The sequence below is a fragment of the Manis pentadactyla genome, chromosome 12, assembly GCF_030020395.1.
Source record: "Manis pentadactyla isolate mManPen7 chromosome 12, mManPen7.hap1, whole genome shotgun sequence".
NCBI lineage: Eukaryota > Metazoa > Chordata > Mammalia > Pholidota > Manidae > Manis > Manis pentadactyla.
Genome location: NC_080030.1, coordinates 741,575 through 758,122, shown reverse-complemented (window position 1 = coordinate 758,122; position 16,548 = coordinate 741,575). Strand labels below are relative to the sequence as shown.

At 59.8% G+C, this 16,548-nt stretch overlaps 1 protein-coding gene and 1 long non-coding RNA gene across 3 annotated transcripts; one reads left to right on the top strand and one right to left on the bottom strand.

Moving 5' to 3' along the window:
• The first annotated feature begins 36 nt into the window (after positions 1 to 36).
• Positions 37 to 5,125, top strand: LOC130679959 (uncharacterized). Its single transcript, XR_008992936.1, has 3 exons — positions 37 to 192; positions 3,276 to 3,564; positions 4,357 to 5,125. It is a non-coding gene; the product is annotated as an uncharacterized LOC130679959 (long non-coding RNA).
• Positions 5,126 to 7,378: 2,253 nt separating this feature from the next.
• Positions 7,379 to 15,325, bottom strand: CDC34 (cell division cycle 34, ubiqiutin conjugating enzyme). Of its 2 annotated transcripts, XM_036889856.2 has the most exons (5): positions 14,794 to 15,325; positions 12,016 to 12,102; positions 11,810 to 11,907; positions 11,025 to 11,159; positions 7,379 to 8,566 (listed from the first exon to the last, which is right to left on the bottom strand). In XM_036889856.2, exons 1-5 carry the CDS (start codon positions 14,968 to 14,970, stop codon positions 8,362 to 8,364), a joined length of 702 nt encoding a protein of 233 aa, XP_036745751.1. In that variant the 5' UTR covers positions 14,971 to 15,325; the 3' UTR covers positions 7,379 to 8,361. The 2 variants fall into 2 exon arrangements, with proteins under 2 accessions (XP_036745751.1, XP_036745752.1); XM_036889857.2 differs by lacking the exon at positions 12,016 to 12,102.
• Between the last annotated feature and the right edge of the window lie 1,223 nt (positions 15,326 to 16,548).

Sequence of the window (16,548 nt, the reverse complement as noted above, 5' to 3'; positions counted from 1 at the left end):
GTCCTTCAGGAAATGTCAGCCTGCGGATGCCACGCGCGATACGATGCCCTCCCTGGCTGTCCTGTAACTTTTCCACGAGCAGGAAGGCATCCGGGGAGGCGGGAGATCCCGAACAGGTGGTTGGGGCCCCTGCGAATAAAACTCTGGATCCTATTGAAGTTGCCTCCAGATGACAGCGAATAATTTCTTGGTGTGAGTATATGATATGTGGCGTGGTTACGCAGGGAAAGTATTCGCTGTTTATCCGAAATTCAGATTGACTGGCCGCCCCCGATTTGTCTGGACAAGCTACCCTGAGGTCCTCAAGTTTTACAACAAAGTTTTTGAAAATGACAAAATAAGTTCAAACAAAAACATAATGCAACGTAATGTGGTCTTCGTGGCCTTGGGTTAGGCCGTGGTTTCTTAGGCAAGACACTAAAAGCACAAGGACCTGTCCAAAAGATTCAGCCAAGTACATTTGAAAGTCTGATTGGCTTCACGAATCTTCACAAATCGGGAACGCACCTCTCCGAGCAATGGAGATGCTCCGAGGAATTGTACAAAAGGGAAGGTTTTCATGGACAGGAGGGTAGGGTGACGTTTTCAGCAAAAGAAAAAAAGAGGTCATTTCAGGCAGGGTCACTCAAGCTCTCCACCTGGTCATCTTCTAGGGGATGGAGGGAGCCCCTGTGACATTATCTTACAGATGATGCTGCCGAGAAAGCTCCTGCCTGACATTTCCGGGGTTGCTTGCCATCTGAAAGGCAGAAAATAGCTAGTGTCAGTGGGCAGGTGAAGAGACTGGCCCCTTCACATAGGGTGGGTGGGATGTGAAATGGGGCAGCCGCTGTGGAAAAGACCCCAGCAGGTCTTCAGAAGGTTGAACGTGGAGTCACCATCTGACCCAGCAATTCCACTCCTACCAAATGCCCACAGCAGCATGATTCACAACAGCCAAAAAGTGGAACGACCCAAATACCCATCTACACACATGTCCATCCACACACCGAGGATCACTCAGCCACGAACCAGAGTGGAGCCCTGACACACAGCACACGTGGACAGGCCCTGAACACACAGTGCTCAGCGAGAGGCAGACACACAGGCCAAATGGGGCAGGGTGACGACCCCATTTCTGTGGAACGTCCACAACAGGTGAATCCACAGACAGAATGTGGGCCCGTGGGAGTTTGGGGGCTAGGGAGGGGGCAGAGCTGCTTTTGGGGGATGGAATGTTCTGGAATTGATGGTGATGAGGCCACAACTCTGAGCTGGTTGAGTTGTATGGTATATGAATTATCTCAGTTTAGACATAGGGTGTAGGGGTGCACATTTTGTCACCCCAAGACATTACTCTTGCATGTTGATTAGTTTAAGCCAGTTTGTATTAAGAAACTGCAGGTGCAAGAGAAAAATCTGAAAACCAAGAAGCTACCCATTTTTTTTTTTTTGAGAGGGCATCCCTCATATTTATTGATCAAATGGTTGTTAACAACAATAAAATTCTGTATAAGAAGCTACCCTTTTGTAAAAGATATTTATAAGGGAAATCTCCTTATATTAAGGGAAATCTCCCTCAGGGTACTAGCAAGAGGGGGATGACTCCAGATTCTAGAAACTCTTATCAATGGAGAAAGCCTGGACCTATCTGGAAAACAGCCCCGCCCCTTCGCAGACCTCTCCTGATAACCCGTGGCTGATTCTCCGTGCAGCATCTCTTGGCTGTAGCTGAAGATAGTACTGAAGGTGGGAGCTCTGGCCAGCTTTCCTGGGTCTGTGTTAACGGTTTCCACATTACTAAACTTCTGTTTTTCTCCTGCTAATCTGTCTGATGTTAACTTCGTGATTAGGCCAGCCAGAGTCCTAGAGTCCCAGCTGCGTGGACACCTCTGGAATAGGCTGGGAGGATGTGGCAGGGGGGCCATACTTGCCAGTGGGGGGGGGTGCATTGGGGTGAGGGCTTTGGTCCTGGGAGCCCCAAGCTCAGGGCCTGGGAGCCCAGAACTTCCCAGAGCGCCATCAGGCTGACAAGGCTGCATGAGATGGAGAGCTACGTGCCCTACGAGGAAGGAAGGCAGCCAGCTGGCTTCAAAGCCTCTTCGGCCCCCCTACCCCCCCAGAGCCTGGCTGAGGACAGAGCTTGTGGGAAATACCAGGGCTGCCAGGAGCTCTTTGCCTTTGTTTATAAGACAAAGCTGGGCCTCCCTGAGGACCTGGCTTCCTGGTCCCCTCCCTGGAGCGCCTTCCCTGCCCACCCCCTCCCCTGGGCCGGGCAGGTCCGAGTCCTCCTCTGCTTCCCCACAGAGGCCTTCTGGGACAGCTCCGTTGGGGTGGCCATCTGTAGCAAATAAAAACACATGACACCCAATTAAATTAGAATTTCAGGTTTTAGAAAATCAGTTACTTTTTAGTGTGAGTGTATCTCCTGGGGTATCTGGGGTAAACTAAAATTCTTCTGTCCCAGACATGAAGTCCAAACTTGAGAGGGTGTCCGGCCTTCCACCGGGTACCTCTCACCCTTTAGCTCCCGTACGGCACTGGTCACTCTCTGACCTCGTGTCCAGCCTGTGCTGCCGCTTGCTGGCCTCCGCTTGCACAAGCTGCACTCAGCAGGTGTCCCTAATTAGCTGTGGACAGTGAACGCTCGGGACCCTCACTCCCTGGCCACTGAGGCCTGCACCCTCTCTGGAAGGGGCCCAGCGTAGGGGCCTGACAGCCACCTTCCTCAAACTGCAGGGCCCACCTGTGCAGCTCTGCTCTGTGTGACGGGAGGGGGCCTCTTTTGTTCTCATTGCTCTTGCAGGAAAAGCGAGCCTCCTCCTAGCAGTCCTCAGGCCTGTCCCCACTGACCCTGTGGTTTTAAGCTCCTACAGACTCCAACACTGGAGTTGGCAGGAGGGACGGTAGGGTGGTGGGCCGCTGGGACCAGGCAGTGAGCTGCGGAGGCCGGCAGGTGCGGTGAGTGCACCTGGCAGGTACAGCTGTCGTGCAGTGAGGGATTTACAGAAGCAGCCACCTTCCCTGCACTGGCCTCTTGTCAGTCCACTGATCCATCCCCAGAGAAGTGACAGGCGCATCCTCACCACGGGTGCTAAGATTTCCTGGCTGGCCACATGTCATTGACCAGTTTGGTGATGTCTTTGTCACAGTGGGATAATAGGAGGGTTTTTATTCTAAAGTTCATTAAATCTACAAGAAGAGACGTTGTGAGGATAATAACCACCCTCCCAGATGCCCAGCTGGGAACCTTTGCACACATTTACCCCTCTCTCTCCCCATACATTTTCTTCCAGACCATTTGGAAGTGAGTTGCAGGCATGCACCTTCAACCTAAGACAGAAAGGACCCAACCTGAGCAGCAAAGGATTGCTGCCGAGGAAAAGTCGTCCCCACACCCCGGAGGCCCCCATGCCCCACTGCAGCCCCCCTGGGATCTTTTCTTCCCATCCCAGGTCCAGCTCAGCCCCATTCGGCATGTGACTGTCCTGTGACTTCTGTGTCCCTTGGTGAAGGAGAGAACCCCAGACTGGCCATTCCTCCACATTATCCGCGATCTCATCAAAATATCCATTTCCTTAGCAGGTATGGTGGTTCCCTGGCCCGAGTCCCCACCCTGGCTCCCCCACCGCTCAGGGATGGGTGGTCTCCCCACAGCATCCCCATCACAGGGCCCTGGTACCTGCACACACAAGTGAGTGTACAGGGCAAATGGTGCCCCCTGAAGTCATGCCTCAGAGTGTGACCTGATTTGGAAAGAGGGTTGCTGCTGATGCAGCCAGGTCAAAATGAGGTCACACTGGGGCTCAGGGGTGCCTATAGACTGGTGTCCTCACTAAAGGGAAGTTCAGACACACACACCACAGAGGCAGAGATCCGAGGGAGGCACCTGGGGGGAGGAAGCCCTGTGTCCCAGAGCCACCTGCTTGCTGTGTTTCATCTCAGCTGCCCCAGGACACTTACTCAGTGTCCTAGATAATCCTTCCACTCGAGGCCCTCGGCGACCGGTGCGGCCACCCAGCCCCTCTGACGCCCCATGTACTCCATCACAGGGCACCCGGGGGGGTACCCTGCTCATTCCCGCTGCTGGCTCGCCCCGTCCCTTTAGGCCCACAGCCCCACTCACTCCACGGTGGGTGGAACCAGCCGGAAGAACAGCTGGGAAGAAAGATAAGCTTTTTGCCCTTGGGAGGCTTCTGCCCTCCCAACTCAGAACTCCGGCCGGCCCCCCTGATCCCTATGCAGTGGGAGCCACCCACAATCCTGCTGCCGCTAAGGGGACATCACCCTCATCCTTGGGGGGCCGGGAGGAAGCTGCTTGGTGCCTCCTGGTCAATTCCTGATGTCCCCCTGCCTCTATATCTGGTGTTACTGCAGGATGTCAGAGAAGAAAAAAAACCCCAGCTTCCTGCAAAGCATGTGGGAGGCTACAGCACTCCTGTGGGTGTGACAGCGACAGTCACCAAGGCCTCAGTGAAGGAAAGCAGCAGCCAGACACAGGCCGTGGCCGGGTGCTCACAGCGGCCACAAGGCAGAGACACTCCTGGGTGTCCACCAGCAGGTGCAAGTGGTGCACCCACACACGGAGCATCAGTTAGCCAAGGAGTGGAGTCCTGCCACATGCTCCACGTGCACAGACCCCGAACCCATGGTGCTCAGTGAGACACCAGACACAGAAGGCCACATAGTGTGCGACCCCATTTCTGTGGAACGTCCACAGCAGGAGAATCCACAGACAAAATATAGGCTTGTGGGTCCCGGGGAAGGGTTGGGGTGACTGCTCATGGGGATAGGGCTTCTTTTTGGGAGATGGAATGTTCTGAAACTGGATAGAGGTGGTGGTTACACGACTGTGAATGCTCTACAAATGAGTGAATTATATACTCTTTAAAAGGGTGAATTGTGTGGCACATGAATTACATCTCAATGAAAATGTTACCCCTGAAAAAGCAGAAGATTCTGGGGTGGTTGTGTTCACATCCACCTGCCCCCCCAGTGCCAGGCATGCTGGTCACACTGCTGGCAGCCCAGCCCAACCCACTGCTTGCCTGCTGCTGGGCTCCCCCCAAACCCCAGAAATACAGCCTCTGTTTTGTAAGTGGGGACCAGGCTTGCCTGAGGTCAGGCAGCTGGCATGGGGCACAAGTGGGGTCAGAACCCTGGTGGGCTTGCACGGTTTCCTTATGACAATTTGTGATCCTCTGAGACATGGCCAATCCCTCGCTGCCTACCCAGCAAGGGAGTCATCCCCTGTAGCATCAGGCCTGAGAGGGGACCACGAAGGATGGGTGATCTTCCTGACATAGGACTTGGTAGTGGCCACAGCAGTGACCTTGGGAGTTTGGAGCTAAAGGACTGGACTCCAGCCACCTGCCCTTTGCTGCACCCCAAGGGCCCCCTGGAGTCCCTCTGCCAGAGGCGACAGCACAGGCCATCCTGTGGGCTCACTGGAGGGGCCTGATCATTCCTGGAGGCCGGAGGCTAATGGGGCAGAGAACACCCCCTCCCCCACCCCCACCTCCACCCCCACCCTAGTCTTTCATTCCCTCCTCCTTTCTTCCTGTCCTTTTAACACTGCTCCTTTCCCCCCACAACTCCCAGCACCTCTGCACAGGCCATTTCCATATCTTGATCATCTTTGATCCTGGAGTTCAAACTCCAGCTCTGTGGCTCCCCAGCTGGTGACGGCGGGCAATTTACTGAACTTCTCTGTGCCTCAGCTTCCGCATGAGACTGGGCTAATGCTAATACCAACCCCGGGGCCCCCAGAGTTGGAGAGCTGCCCTGGGGGCTTGTGAGTTGCCAGGCTGCCCAGCCTTCCTGATGGTGCTCTCTCCAGGGGGCCGACCGGACACAACCGTTACTGCCCATCCAGGCATCCAGCACAGAGTTCAAGCTCCCAAAGTGCCCTGGCCTGCTGCCACCCTAGGGCCCAGCCCCAGCCAACCACGCTGCCCCTGCCTAGTGCCCTTGGGCGGGGGGGGGGGTCTCTGTGGTCCAGCTACAGGTGACAGGAAGGGGCAGAAGTTGGGGGGCAGTGGGATGGGAAGGTTGGGGAAGGGGTGCTGGGGAAGGGGCAGAGGGCCCAGTGCGTGAGCTCTTTCCTCCTGTCTGCTCCCCGGCAGTGTGAGGTCACTCTGCAGACTGAGTGCCGGCTTGCATTTGGAGGGCTGGGCAGCACACTGACGTGGAAGGTAAGGCTGGCATCTCTTGAGCACAGGGACCCCGGACCAGCCTCAGCAGCTGGGGTGGTGGGACGAGGGTATGGGGGGGCCGTGGCAAGGTGTCCACTCCCTGTCCACCCTTCCCCCAGCCTCTACAGCCTCCAGCAGGTCCTCCCCACTCCCCCCTCCTCAATCTGCCTCCTCTGGGGAGCCAACCCTTCCACCCCTGCCCGATCCCTGAATGTGTCCAAAAATGCCAACCCCAGCGGGCTTGCCTCTGCAGGGGCCCGAGCCCTGACCAGTGCACGTCATGCCTCACCGGTGATTCGTTGGGAGGCTGGCACGTGACCCAAGCTGAAACCCCCAACTTGGCCCAAACTAGAGGATGAGCTTTTCCTCGGGACGTGAGTAGGCCCATCCCGCCGCGCGGGGGCCCTCCTGATGATGCAGCCACGGGGCAGGATGGCCCTGAGGCAAGCAGGTCCCTGGGCCGGGGGTGGCTGTCACTGCGCCTGGAAGCTTGTCCCCCAGCAGCGGCAGGGTGGACACCCAGCAAGGTCCAGGGGCGACCAGAGCAGCCGGCCCAGAAGCGCAAGGGGGCCAGGCCGGCCGCAGGACAATGTTGGCAGGCTTCTATGAGCGCCCAGTCTATTTCTGGCTTTTTGGGCTGGACTGTGCTGCAGTTGCTCAGGTCTGATGCTGTGACTCAAAACCAGCCACGGACATGGGGGAGTGGGTGTGGCTGCGTTCCAATAAAGCTTCATTGCAAGACGGGCAGTGGCTGGGTCTGGCCCATGGGTCTTGGGGTTGCTGAGGACATCAGGGCCTCCCAGCCACTGTTTGCAGGAAGCGCAGCCCCCAGACCCAGAGCCGCTCACACCCTGGGCCTTGAAGGCTCAGCTGCACCCTTGGGGAAGGCCTCCAGGCTGGAGGAGGAAGTACAGGGCCATCAAGGCTAAAACTTGGGCCACTGGCCTGGTCCCGTTACCGCCCTGCTGGAGGGTCACGTGCCCAGGCCTTTACACAGGGCCCAGGGACACCTAGGACATGAGGGCTGGGTTGCTGGGGACACAGAGCGGGGCTCCAAGGTGCCCTTTGCTGAGTGAGCAAAGCCCAGCCCAGTGGGGGCCAGAGGGGCAGCACAGGCCTGACTCCACTCACACCCAGCAGAGCACCCGGCCTGCACACACCCTGCACTGCCAGCCTCCAGGTTTAAGAAAAGGCAGAAATTAAGATTGGGTGAAACCTTCCACGTTTAATGTAGGAAAATCATTCACGCTAAAGAAAACACAAAGGAAACTGCAGGCGCCAACCATCGAGGCTGTGTCTGTGGAGGCAGGCTGCTGGGGTCCGCCTGGTGCCCCTGGTGCAATCATCCAGGCTCCAGCATCAGTGACCCGTCAGGCCAGCCAGGTGCCCCGAGCAGGGCCTTCATTCCCAGGATGCCGACGAGCTGGACCCGGCCACTTCAGTCACACAAAACAGAGCCACAGAGGCCTGGGCCATGGTGTGGGGGCCTGCGGCGGCAGTGTCCCCACCCTGCACCCGGCATGCTCACACCTGCAGGCAGCGGGGCAGGGCTTCTCTGGGCAAGGGTTCAGGACCCTCAACCTTAACACCCACCTGCAGGCTGCTGGGGCGATGCTGAAAAAAGCGGTTTTCTGCCCTGTAGCCCTTCTAAGGTCAGCTGGCCCCAGGCAGGAGTCCCCTGGGGAGCTGTCGGGGAGCCCCCAGGCACGAGGGGATGGCTGCTGGCCCGCCTGAGCCCTGGTCACATAGGTCACACGCAAGGGGCGGCTGCAGGCATCCAGGGCCTGCCCCCTGGGACCATCACCCTCTTGGCCTCCTAAGGGAGGCCAACGAGAGGTTAGCTCTCTGGCTTCTCATAAAGTCATTTTATTTAAATCCCAAACAAACCAAGGCAGAGGGACGAGGTGACCATCCACTCCCGAGCTGGGCACCCCGAGACTCTGCTCCTGCAGCAGGAGCTGCAGATGGGGGTCTGGGCCCCGCAGGCCACCACAGACCAGGCCTGACCCTGCAGGCCCCCAGCACTGCGGCCCTTCTTGAGGCAGAGCCCAGAACGCACGGGAAAGGAAAGCAACGCCCAGACGAGACACCGAGGGGCCGGCAGCACAGACCTCTGGTGAGGTAGACGGTGGCACAGCCGGGCTGGTGAGGTAAAATCTGTAAGTTTATTCGCAGGGCCACTGCACTGTCAGGACTCCTCGTTGCCCGAGTCATCGTCGTCCCCAAAGCAGCTGTCGGCCTCGGCCTCGCCATCCTCATAGTAGTAGTCATAGAACAGATCTGAGCCCTCGTCAGGCACCGGGGCCTTGGTCTTCACGCAATACTCAGCCAGCGTGGTGGGCACCTTCACGCCGTCCCGCTCTGCGTCCACCTTGGTCCCCAGGACCTGTTTCCTGGGAGGACATGGGCAGAGGTCAGTGCCTATCAGTGCCATCTTGCCAGGACCCAAAGCCTGGTGGCCACATACACAGACAGCATCAACCAGATGGATGCCACCGGAAGGGGCCCACACCACCGGGCACCCTGGAGCCCTGCTGGGGCGGAGCCTGCAGCCCAACTACATGACAACCCCCGGTGGCCCATGGCTGACTCTGCCCTGACTGTCACACTTGTGAGGACAAGGAGAGCTGTTCTCAGTGCCTGGCTGGCCCAGCGCCCGCTACACTGAGGGACGGACAGGCCGGGGGTGGAGGGCCCATGCCAACCCCGCCCCATGCCCTCCTGTCCATGGTGGAGGATCTCTGAGAGGAAGGAGGCCGGGGCAGGGCCCTGTGTGACCCCCAAGGAGAAGGCCCTGGTGGGCACTACTGCCAGGTCAGCTGCTGTGGAGCGCGACACTTGGCCACCCAGTGTCCCAGCACCGATTCCAGCCCAGCCAGGACCTCGGAGGACCAAGCTGCAGACCCATGCCTGAGCCAGCCAGTGGCACCACGTGTTCTGCTGAGCCAGCAGGAAGGGGCGGCCTCCACAGCCTTGCCACATGGGCACATACAGCCAGCCCACAGGGAGTCTGAGGGATAAAAATAGTCTGGTTTTATTTCTGTGCCACATGGAAGGCAGCCGGGAAAAAATGGGACAAGGAGCAGGCGGGACCCTCCCCTGCTGAAGGGTGCCTGGGGGCCTGCTGCACGGGAGGTATTTGAGGAGCACGAGTGTCACCGTCCCCACAGGGCGCACCATTTCCACAAATGGCAAACTGTGACCAAGGGCACGAGCTGTGGCTGCCACTGGCTGAGGGGACAGAGATGGCAGGAAGGGGCCACCCTGCACACTCATGGGTCCCCTCACTGAGTGTGTGGTGTGAAATGCACACGGATTACATGTGCAATGCTGCACAAGTCACTTAGAAAATTCTGTTTCATAAGCCACAGAATGTCCAGCCAGACTTGTGGGAAAGACGAGAGTCTTCCCGGGAAAGTAAACAGATTCCACACCACAGACCAAAGACCTGAGACACGAGGCGGTCCACCCCACAAAACCCCCACCTCCACCTGCTTGTGCACGGGCTGGAAGGACAGACACACTGAAGCTGACCAGGTGTTAGGGTTGAGGTTTTCTTTATGTTCCTATTTGCACTTCAGTGTTTCTCTTCCATGAACATATTGCCTTCTTACTGCACAAATTGTGTGTCTGCAGCTTTAGTGACATGAACTGCAACAACTCCAAGTGTCCATGCGGCCCTGTGAAACCAGGCCCACAAACAAGAACACGAACGTACCACCACAGTCCCCGGGGTCCCCATCCTCCCTGACAGCCGCTGCCATGCCTCCCGGGCTGTGTGGCAGGCCATGGCTTGCTCAGTCTTCCCCTGTGGACGTACATTTGGGTCACTGCCAGCTGCTGGCAAACCCAAGCTGTCTCAAACATCTCCATGGGTGCTGGTGTGGATGCTCGCTTCCCATTTCTTCTGGACAAACACTCAGGCCTCCGGTGGTGGGTCCTGTCTAAGGTAGGTGTATGTCTTGACTTATTTCCTACTCTGATTAAATGCTAAGTGACAAAGTGAAAGACTACTTGGAAACAATCTAATGAAGAGTTTCCCGAATTAAGACAGAAAACCTACATGGAGAAGTGCCAGTGCACAAAGACACAGAGCAGCTCACAGAGCTCAGCAGAACTGAATCAGACCGGCAAGGGAGAAGGGCTGGCGGCTCCGGGCCTGAGCGGAGCCCTGCACACCAAGGCTCTGCCGGTCCGGCCCCTGCACTCCGGGCACCCATTCGTGGAAAGACCCCTTCGCAAAGACATTCACCTATTTACCCGCGAGGTGGTCTCACTGGAAACAACTAAAGTGCAGGGAAGGTTACTGGCAAATCCCTACATAACCTGCTGTTCATAACAGAAAATAAATACCCTTTAGGAAAGAAGGATATTTTTGTAAATACACTAACACAGTCATCACCTGCCTTTGGAAATAGATTCCAAGTGTCAAGATTACAAATGCAAGCAATGTTCACAGCACCAAATCCTCAACACCAGAAGAAAGCATCACACGGAACGTGGTCTCAGCAGCTACCAGGACGTGCTCCCCAAGAGCACACACACTCAGCTGGGAGCGGAAGGACCCCGAGCACCAGCCACGGACAGACAAATTTGGCCAAAACATGCGGGAGGCCTCTGCTCAGAACAGACTGCCCTGGGCAGGGAGAGAGGCGAGACCCCTACGGAGCTGGGCTGCACACGCGCGGCCACATCAAGCGTGCAGACGGCACGTTTGTGTGATGGGGACGTCTCCCGGAGGAAAGGGAGCACCCAGCTTTCTAAAACAAGGAGCAGATTGACTAGCAGGAAAGCGCTGGGCCCGGGCCTGCCCGGAGCCTCAGTCCCCGGCTGCGTCTGAGCCCCGCTCACCGGATGATGTCCGTGTACTCCCGGTCTTTGCCTTTGCTCTCTTTCCACTTCCTGTACATCACGGAGGCGTCCACGTTGGCCGGGGAGAAGGTGTTGGGCTCGTTGAGGAGGGAAATGATGCTCAAGAGGATGGTCCTGGGGGAGCACAGGGTCGGTAGCAGGGGTGTCTACTGGCTGCACAGCCTGCCTGGCCACAGCTCCTGGAGGGCTCCCGGGGCCCCTGGTGAGCCCCCAGATGCCCCCCCAAGGCCCCAGAAGAGCTGAGGCTGAGCTCAGGGCTGCCCTCCTGCCAGCCTCCTCCAGCCTTTGCCACACACCCAGCACCCAGGACAAGATGTGTGGCCTCCTGGGCATCCTGCCTGGTGAGGGGGTCCCTCTGTGCCAACAACTTCTGTGGTTTGGGCTGGACAGGGCACAGGCTGGGAGGCAGGGTGGTGTGTTCACCCGGATGAAGATGGTTGGGTCAGTGGGAGGTTGAGGACGGAAGGGAGACCCCAGGGGCAGGCAGACATGGATATAGGATCCCCGGAGCTGTTCCCAATGGCATACAGGGTGGCTGGCATCAGGAAATGAGTGTGGGGAGAGGTGAGCAGACCAGCCTTGGGGATTCTGGGGCCCTCAGTGTACGGACGCCACAGCCCTGAGAACAGCAAAGGTTGCCTTCCAAAGTCCTGGTCCACAGGGTGGGCCAGGGTTGAGGACGACCTGCAGGAGCGAGGAGTTCAGGGATGGGGTGGGGTATCCATCTGTTGACTGGCCCCTAAATAAGGCTGACCCAGCCTCACCTGACGTTCTGGGTGGGGTTCCACCGCTCTGAGGGCAGCTCCCCGCTCTGAGGGTCGTCGACTGGGGGGTGGAGGATGGAGATGCACACATCCCCAGTCTGTGTGGGGACAGGAAGAAGGGAGGGTCAGTGCCTGCCAGGTCCTGCTGGGCTGCACAGCGCCTGCTCCGTCCCCCACCACCACACAGAGGCGGGGGGCAGGCTCACCTCATAGATGTTGGGGTGCCACATCTTGGTCAGGAACCGGAAGGCTGGCGGGGAGTAGGGGTAGTCAATAGGGAACTTGAGACGTGCCTGGGTGGGGGCAGAGAGCAAAGGGCTCAGCCAGGGCCGGCCCTCATCCCGAGTGATGTTTCCCCAAGCACCATGCATGGGGTTTAGGCTGCAACACGGGACACTGCCCATGAGCACGTGAAGGGCGTCAACCTGGGAATGCCTACTACATGAGGGCCACCCAGCATGCAAGGGACCCCACCTGCCACCCTCGCTCCTCATAGGCCTGAGATCAGGTGCACAATAGGCCACCTCAGGCTTTTTTGGGGTCATCTGAGCTGACCCCAGCCCTGACCCTGCTGCCAGGGGGCAGGGGCACCATCAGGAGCAGCTCCAAGCTCGCTGGCCACCCAGGCCCATGGGAGGGATGAGCCTGGGCCCCAGGAGCTGTGTGCCCCAAGAATGTGATGGACCCCCAGGCCTCAGTTTCCAGGTTGCAGGAGGACTAAAATAGATGTGTGTTCACTCAGCAATCATTCCCAACACCTTCGTGGGCCGGGCCTCGGGAGATGAGTCAGCGCTGGGTGGACAGGCTCACTGCCTGCAAGTGTCATGGGGAGGTCAGGAAGGAGGCAGGAAGGTCACGGGGCGGCTGGGGGAGGGCCACCTGACCTGGTGGCAGGTAAGGAAGCTCTGATTGCTTGTTTACGCCCCAGTCCCAGGCACTGGGACACCTGGTCCTGGAGGTGCTTGCATGCAGCTCTCAAGGGTGAGCCAGGGTGCTGGGAGCCATGGCAGAGCACCTCTCCTGCAGATGCCCCCGGGCCTACCTCTAGAGAGATGCCCTTCTGGGCAGGGCACTTGGGGGAGCCTCAGGCTGAGGCCCAGAAGAAAAAGAATTTGCTGGCGACTGCGGAGCAAGCCTGGAGCTTGTGCTCAGAACCTGCCCTGTGGATCCCCCAGGTCCCGGAAATGCTGAGGCCTCCCCTGCAGCAAGCAGCCACCCAGTCCTCATTCAAGGCGTTCCAGGAAATGCCTTCAATGCTGAGCCAACTGCAGCCCAGAGAAGGAAAGCCTCTTGCCTAAGGGTACACAGCAAGCAAGCTGTGCAGGGGACTTCAGCTGGCCTCTCTGAGTGCCCCACAGAGGAGGCGGGGGCGGCTGGAGCTACAGGAAGGAGCTTTGGAAGGATGGAGACTGCCTGCACCTCCCGGCCCCGGTTTCCACACTTTCGAAGGAAGAGGGTCTTCCCCACTACCCACCCAACTGCACCCAACAGGACAGGGGTGGGGGCAGCCCACCCTGGCTTCTCTGAGGACACAGATCCTGTGGCCGATGGGATAGATATGTGGCAGTGCCCTGGCCCCAAAGCACTCTCTGGAGAAATGAGATGATCTCCCAGTGCCAGCCTGAGAGGCTCTACCCACACCCAGTTAGTGGGCAAAGCCAGAAACCCCACATCCTTCCCACATCCTAGCCTGCAGCCTAGCCCAGGCACAGAGGAAGAGTCCTGGCCAGGCCTCAGATTGGGCCTCCTTCGTGGGTCTGAGCAGAACTGCCAGCCCCCGAGCAGACAAGGTTGGAGGAGGAGGCTGGTTAAATCGCTGATGGATCAGCCCCAAATCCACTCCCTGCATGGTGAGGCTGGGTTCCAGACCCAGAATGCAGTCCAAGCTATCCATGCTTGACCCTCCTCCCCACCCCAGCAAGGAGGGAACGACTCAAGATCACCCCCAGCAGGCCAAGCTGCTCCCTCACAGCCACAGAGTAGGTGCGGTGAAAACAGCAGCCCAAAGTGCAAACACAGATGTCGGTGCGTGGCCTGCCCCACCCTCCCCCGCCTCCCCGGCAGCCTGACCTGGCCGTGGTTTCTGCTCCCCACCCAGGCCTCCCGGCCAGGCAGGAACTGGGAGCAGCGTGCCAGGCAGGCTGTGACGGGGTTCCTGGGCTGAGGGTTCATTCCCCATGTCTGCCCAGGGGGACCCCTCGTCTTGTCCCTCGGGCCCCAGGAGCAAAGTCCTCATGACCTGGGAGGTCCTTCCAATGCTGTGTCTGGACTCAGTTCAAGACACAGAGAAAGCTGCCGACCTTGTGGCCCAAGTCCTTTATCACAGCAGTCAGGAACAGCCAGTCACCGGGAAGGCACTCGCCCCCCTGCTCCCAAAAACCACAAAACGGAACTGCTGGGATTAAACCACAACGAGGGCAAAAGAGATGGCCCAGAGCGTGAGACCTGGGCCCCCAGAGGCGACCTGCTCGGCGGAATCTGAGAAAGGGCAGCTGCGGCCACTAGGAGCCCCAACCCCAGAGGCCGCGCCACCCTCCCTCCCCGGGTGCTCTCCGCAGCGTGGCTCCCAGGGACAGGGCGGAGAATGGAGGGAATGCTCCACTCCACCTTCCCAGAGAACAGGTTACGTAAAGCTCGGGATGAAGCCGAGAGAACCTGGCCCGCTGCTATGGGCAAGGGTGGCAGCTTTCCAAGCAGGCCCCAGCTGCCAAAGGCCCCATGCGGGCCTTTGCTGGAACCCGCGCCAGTGGCCAGGCCAGCACCCCCGGGTCGGAGTTGCTCCCTCCCTCACCCGCCCCGCGCTCCCCAACAACAGGACCGCTGGTTCTGGGGAGGCCTCCCTGTGTTCTCCGCGTAGGAGGCGGGAAAGAGCCGAATCGGGGTCTGCCGGTCCCAGAGAGAGGGGCCGCCGGGCCGGGCCCCGAGGGCGGGAGCGGGCGCCCACCCAAGGGTCGGCGGGGCCCGGGCGCCGGCCCGAGGCTCACCTTGAAGTAGCCGCCCTCGTAGAAGGTGTTGGGGGGCCCGAAGATGGCCACCTCCCAGTTGTACAGGTCGCCCTCGTCCACCAGGGTCACACGGAAGCCCTCCACCGGCTCCTCCTGCAGCCCCTTGAGCTCGAGCAGCAGTGCCTTCTGTGAACTGGGAACCAGCGGCCGGGCCATGGCGGCGGCGGCGGGGCCCAGAGTCGGAGACGCGGTGGGCGGCGGGGCCGCCGCGGGGGCGCGGGCCGGGGGGACGCCGCCGGGGCTGCCGCCTTCCTCCTGTACGCCGCCGGCGCCGCCCCCTCTCGGGACCTCCGAGCGCTCCACTACCTCTGGGGCTGCCGCCCTCCCGGCGCTCTCCTCGGCCCGGCCGGCGCGCTCCGCCCCGAGCTGCGCCTGCGTGCCGCCGCCGGCCCCCTGACCGCGCCTGCGCCTCGGGGCCCGGCCCTGACTGCGCCTGCGCCCCCACCAGCGGGGCACGCTGGGAAGCAGAGTTCTCTCCCTGGGCCGCCGAGCGCGGAGGCGCAACAGCCGGGAGGAAGTGGGAGCTGAACGCGCAGGCGCCGTAGCGCTTCCGAGCCCTTGCGAGGCCGCTGTCGCCCCCGCGGTAGCCGGACTGTCCTGGACTTCTGTGCGCCGGGAGGCGGGAAGGGCTGGGCTGTGCCTCCCCGTGCAGCCCGACTGGCGCGGTGTCTTTTTTGTGACGTCCCACCGCGGGCGGGGATAGGGAGGGGAATTGGGGGCGGGGGCACGGCGGGGAGGGCGGGGCGCGGGCGGTGGACCGCCTCGGATGCTCCCCAGCCCCGAGACTCCCCACGAGTCTCCTTACCCCAGAGGTTTCCCTCCCCCAGGGTTCTACTCTAGATGCCCAGTAGGATCTGCCACCATTTCTCCGCCCCGGACGCTCCCCCCACCCAGCCTTCCCACCCGGAGGCCCGGCGCTAGGCGGAGCAAACTGGCCTGGCGGGCTCTGCCTCAGTTTCCCGACAGCGGACTGCAGGTGGGCCCGAGCTAGGGGCCGCTCAACCCTGGAGGCCTGGCGAGGTGTCTCACCGGGTGGTGGGCTCGGCGGACTGGAGTGTGGAGATGGTCAAGCTCCGCTCCCCCACAAGCAGGGTATGACCTATCACCCGCTTCGTTGTTCGTTTGGCGGCACCGATCGGCACCCATCCTGGCTGAACCCCCAGGCTGGGCCCAAATCCCAGGCTGACCTTTGACTGCGTGGGAGCCCTGACGTGGCTGAGTCCCAGGCCCAGATACCCACACACACACCTTGCGGGACACTTGGTCAGGAGAGCTGCGTGTCGTGCCCTGGCCTCCATCCTCCGTCTTAAGGGACAGCTCCCAGGAGGGTGGGGACTCCACCGTGGCGCTCAGGCTGTGCCTGCCACCTTGCTGAAAGGTGTCAGTGGCTGGGCCGAGATGATGCTCTCTTCCAGGTGTCCCAAAACCTGGCCCCTGACCTCCTTCCAGCTGAGGACAGGCAGATGAACCTGTCTGGGTGACACAAAGCAAGATTTTGGGGAGGGACTGTGAAGTCTGAGAAGAAGCCCTGGGCAGAGGGCAGCTTCATACAGCTGCCCAAAGCTGGGCCTTGGCTTTCCGTAAAGGGGGCTTTGGGCTTCAACTCTGCCCTCTCCTGGGATCCTGTACGAACCCCTCATTAGTAAAATGGGCTCTGTGCCTTTGCCAAGTGTTCCGAGTATCTCTGACCTTCATTCCTTGCCTGTAGCACCAATGTCATAGTGGTGGCATGTG